Here is a 1715-nt window from a genome sequence, read left to right as displayed (position 1 = left end):
AATTTATGTGACTTGTTGAACAGATTTTCAAGTTTTACTAAATTAAAACGGATCATAGCATACATTTAAAGATTTGCAAACAACACCAAAAAAGGAAACGCGAAACAAACAGGTCATTTAAGTTCTGAGGAGCTAAATAACTCAGAAAGGTTAATCATCAAATTAATGCAACTCGAGTCTTTTGCTCAACAAATTCAAGAATTAAAATCTTCAAATGTTGTTAATAAAAGCAGTTCATTAAAGGGTCTAGATCCATTTGTTGATAATAACGGAGTACTAAGAGTAGGAGGTAGACTAAAAAATTCTCGATACCCATTCGACAAGAAGCATCCCATGGTTTTACCAAAGAATCATTTTGTTACCTCTTTAATAATTCAATTTTATCACAAACAAAATTTACATGCGGGCGCCCAAGCCACATTATCAGCGCTGCGGCAAAGGTTCTGGATTGTTGCCGGAAGGAGCAAAGTGAGACAAGTACTCCATAAATGTATATCATGCTTCAAGGTAAAGCCAATTATTGCCTATCAAAAAATGGGTGATCTTCCGCAAGACAGATTAGAGCCGGCTAGACCCTTCGTTAACACTGGAGTAGACTATGGTGGGCCTATTTTGATCAAGGAGTCTAAAGGTCGCGGTAGAAAAACATTGAAGTCATATATTTGTGTGTTCATTTGTCTTTGCACCAAAGCGATTCACCTTGAACTGGTCACAGATCTGACAACAGACAGTTTTTTGAACGGCTTAAGACGACTTATTTCCCGACGAGGCATGGTCAAACATTTTCGGTCGGATAACGGAAAAAATTTTGTCGGAGCTAATAATGAACTTGTCAAATTAGCTGAATTCTTCAAAACTTCCGACTTTTATAAAGATGTTATCACCGTTTTGTCCAATGATAACATCAAATGGTCCTTTTCACCACCAAGGTCACCTAACTTTGCTGGTTTAATGGAAGCTGGAGTAAAATCAGTTAAATATCATCTCAAACGTGTCGTGGGTGACACTTTGCTTACGTATGAGGAGTTGTACACACTGCTAACGCGAGTAGAAGCATGCCTTAATTCCCGTCCTTTAATTCCATTATCAAACGACCCGAACGACTTGATGGCTCTAACCCCTTCTCACTTTTTGATTGGAGAAGTCCTAACTGCTCCGCTTGAACATGATTTACAAGAACTAGCAGAGAATAAACTTTCGCGCTGGCAGTTAATAGAGAAAATGCGCTGGCATTTTTGGAACAGGTGGAAGAAGGAGTACACATCTCAGCTACAAGGCCGCTCCAAATGGAGATCCGGAGATGCAATTGGCCTCCAACCAGGAGCTATGGTATTAATGGTAGAAGACGGTTTACCCCCACTATGTTGGGCCTTGGGGCGTATCCAGGCAATCCATCCAGGAAGGGATGGTGTCGCAAGAGTGGCCTCGGTTCGAACCACAAAAGGAGTGTACAAACGTGGTGTTTCTAAGTTGTGTGTGCTCCCAATTAATGACAAGTAGTGAAAAGGTGAAGCAAAAAAAGGGGAACAGCGAGTTTTCTTGAACAATTTGTTTCGTTCAATTTTTTGTTAATTGTGTTTTGATTTTTTCTTGTTTTTGTTATTTGTTTATTTTTATTTTTTATTTATTCATTGTATTTCAAGTTTTTTTTGTTGAAGCCTACAAACCTTCAAGGGGGGCGGCTATGTTGCGTACCCAACGCACATGCATTTTTA

At 39.2% G+C, this 1715-nt stretch overlaps 1 protein-coding gene across 1 annotated transcript; it reads left to right on the top strand.

Moving 5' to 3' along the window:
* The first annotated feature begins 534 nt into the window (after window positions 1-534).
* LOC148176354 (uncharacterized) lies at window positions 535-1500 on the top strand. Its single transcript, XM_088035057.1, has one exon. It carries the CDS (start codon window positions 535-537, stop codon window positions 1498-1500), a length of 966 nt encoding a protein of 321 aa, XP_087891183.1.
* The last annotated feature ends 215 nt before the right edge of the window (window positions 1501-1715 follow it).

Source organism: Gnatocerus cornutus, chromosome 4, assembly GCF_029298725.1.
Source record: "Gnatocerus cornutus isolate USDA-ARS CGAHR chromosome 4, icGnaCorn1.1, whole genome shotgun sequence".
Lineage (NCBI taxonomy): Eukaryota > Metazoa > Arthropoda > Insecta > Coleoptera > Tenebrionidae > Gnatocerus > Gnatocerus cornutus.
Note: the sequence above shows the minus strand (reverse complement) of the source record. Positions and strands in the feature narration are given on the sequence as shown.